This window comes from Rhagoletis zephyria, unplaced genomic scaffold (assembly GCF_001687245.7).
Source record: "Rhagoletis zephyria isolate East Lansing unplaced genomic scaffold, Rhagoletis_zephyria_1.1 Rzeph_scaffold_01364, whole genome shotgun sequence".
NCBI lineage: Eukaryota > Metazoa > Arthropoda > Insecta > Diptera > Tephritidae > Rhagoletis > Rhagoletis zephyria.
Window position 1 is genome coordinate 57,948 of NW_016158448.1, and position 3,058 is coordinate 61,005.

At 33.6% G+C, this 3,058-nt stretch overlaps 1 protein-coding gene across 1 annotated transcript; it reads right to left on the minus strand.

Annotated features, from left to right (window-relative positions):
- Window positions 1-325: 325 nt before the first annotated feature.
- LOC108363763 (uncharacterized) lies at window positions 326-1,803 on the minus strand. The gene is made up of 4 exons (XM_017617234.1): window positions 1,502-1,803; window positions 1,281-1,440; window positions 1,083-1,209; window positions 326-782 (listed from the first exon to the last, which is right to left on the minus strand). Exons 1-4 carry the CDS (start codon window positions 1,635-1,637, stop codon window positions 546-548), a joined length of 660 nt encoding a protein of 219 aa, XP_017472723.1. The 5' UTR covers window positions 1,638-1,803; the 3' UTR covers window positions 326-545.
- Window positions 1,804-3,058: the final 1,255 nt, after the last annotated feature.

Genomic DNA, 3,058 nt, shown 5'->3' on the forward strand with positions numbered 1-3,058 from the left:
AAAAAAATATTAAAAATCAACACGATTTTTCAGCGTCTTGAAATTGCACCTTATATTAAAAAATGGAATGGGCTATAAAACTGCATACCTAAAATTTTTCTCGATATAAGCTCTGGATTTTTATAAAAAAAAAAAACATTAAATAAACGAAAGTAATATTGCCAAATGTGGTCAAAACGTAACTAATTAGCCGAAGACAAGGGTATACATAAATATTTTAATTTAAATTAACAAGTACAACCATTTTGAGATCTTTTTAATACATATCGCACACGATCTTCAAAAGTGACACAATTCACAATTTGGAATTTTTGAAATTATGCGCTAAAAATGTACGCAGAGCTTTTATTTACCTTTGAGCAAAAGCTGGAGCAAATTCTTGTTATAATTTGTTGAAAAGACCCTTTGGTAAAGTCTAAAGTCGTTTTTCGCAGTTTCTGGCAAACGTGTTATTTTGAGCTGCGTCACCTTTGTAGATCGTGTGCGATATGATATGATTGTACTTTTATTGGAATGCATTAGGTAAAACGTTGCAAAACAAATTTTTAAAATTCAATTGATGAATAGTTCTGCATCTCCGCAAAAACCAGAGCAGACACTTTCGCCTCAATCTCGTTTACGGCATTCATGGACAAGCCTGACTCCTTTATTTTGTTGGCTAAACTTTGAAAATGGAGGGAAGTGGAGTCTAGTTCTTTAGTTTGGTTACTAAATTCAGCGCAAGTCATAGATATGCTTTGCGCAGCGTGATCCAAGAAGTCATTGAATTTTTGCTGATTTTCCTGTGAATTCAAATTATTTGATGAATCACAATGTTTTCAAAAATCAACGAAAGCTAACAAAAAGGGAAATGTTTAGTTATTTGTACAACGATTTTTTGGTGGGTGGCGGAGGGGGAGGGGCGGAATTATTAATAAATTAGTGCACAGATATAGTAAATAACTTTCTTTTCATATAAAGCGTAGAGTCTTGCCTACAAGGTCGTGTGAAGTTTTTTGATTCGGGCCACGCATTTGGGCCCGGCAACCCAAATTCGTTGTACAAATAACTAAACCGGTCCCAACAAAATGCAATATACGAACCTTGCGCGAGCTGGAACTGGTTCGTGGAGACTCAATAGTGGAAACCTCTGTTGAATTTATCTCGGTGAAAGGCGGTAATTCCTCTATAGTGCTTTCCAAGTCAATTTCGTTCACATTTCCAACTGAGCTATATTTTAAAATAGGTTCACTCACACAGATTTTAAATGAACGCGCTTTGTTAATATTACACTTCCTTACCTTCGGGAAGATTGCACTTCGTCCAGAAAAGATACTGCTTCCATATAGCGCCACTTACGTTTAGGACTTGGAGCGCCACTTCCCGAAGCAAGCTGCTGCGATCTTTTTATTCGTTTGTAGCAATCACGTATACCTTTCCAGCGCTTCTTGCATTGAACTTCTACAATTGTAAGTTATAATTATACTAAAGAAATGCTTATATGGTAATAAATTATACGAACCATCACATTTCATAGCAGAAGCCACTTCCTTCCATGCTGAATCCTTTTTTCTTAAATTCTTGTAATCGTTAAGACCAAGGTTGTAGAGTATCGGCTGTTTTCTAATTTCTTCGATCAATTTTTCTTCGAAATCCATTTTTAATCTGTATTTAAATGTATTTCATTAATTAAATTTCATTTAGAACGCTAAAGAAAAAGAAAACGCGGTCAAGCAAATGTCACGCTTGAGTGATTTCAAGAAGAAGAGCGCACACTGTCGCTTGTCAAAATAGAAATAGGTCTAATCTGGCGACAGCTACAGCTGTCGACCGTCGCAATGTTGCTCAGTCGCGTTCAAAATAATGCTTTCCATAAGAACATGTGTATTAATAATTTGACAGATGGCGCACTGTAGCCACTGTCTTCATTGTGTTCCGCACTACATGTACAAACGACGAGAAAGCGACAGCATGCGAAGGCACACTAACACACTCTCACTTTTAGCTCACACTTGTTTATGGTGGCGCCCGCATGTCGCACAGTGTTGGGAAATGAAATTGTTCCTTCAGTACGAAATCTATACTAAAACTATACTTTTCGACTGTAAATTGCATTGAACATAAATGTGTATGCACATATTTTAAGGTACACTTCTTAGCAAACAAATTTTTTTAAGTTATTATGCACGGATAAAGGAGACATCTTCTTTGGATTCAGTACAAAAGTTTGACATTTTATTTTTAGTATTTCAAGTGCTTATCAAAACTTTACGACACTCACTTATTGACAAGATTGGCCATTTATCTTAGAATTATTTAATTTTAATTATTTGTTTATAAAAATGCAGTTTATACTTTAATAAAACCCCCAAGGTTCAACTTTTGCGCAACATTAAAAAAATCAACAAACTTTCGTAAAAATTTCGGGCTTTTAACTATATTTCCTAGAAATATATGTTTTGAGAATGCCGTTTGTAGTCCGATCAATTTAAATGAATTGCAAGTTTAAAATAGTTTATAGTTTTTGATGAAGGTGTTGCTCATTTTCTTCGTTAAAAAAAAAATCGCGTTTAGATAATATGACATTGATGGCAAATTTCAGCTGCTTTAAACTTGCACTTTATTATACTAAAATTGAAATAGAAAGCTCGAAATTTTTACGAAAGTTTGTAAATTTTTTAATGTTGTTCAAAGATTTAAACTTATTTTCATACAGTTTTTGTTAAGGAATTAACTATATTTTTATAAACAAATAATTAGAATTAAAAAATAATAAAATAAATAGTCAACTCTAGTCAATATATGAGTGTCGTGAAGTTGTGATATTTAAGAGCATAAAGGATTAACGATGACACTGTTTCTAACTATATGAAGCTGATTTCGCCATTTTGTTTTAATAAGATTTAGTATCGAAAATATTCTTTCCAAACTTGGCTAGGAATGTGAGGTTGATAGCACACTTTTTGATATGTTATAATGGTTATTTCAAACCCTTTTTTCAAAACTTTAAAAGGCAAAAACGAGAAGGCGAAGACAAAAAGATAAAAATGCGGGAATCGCAGTGAATTTTCAGAGCTAC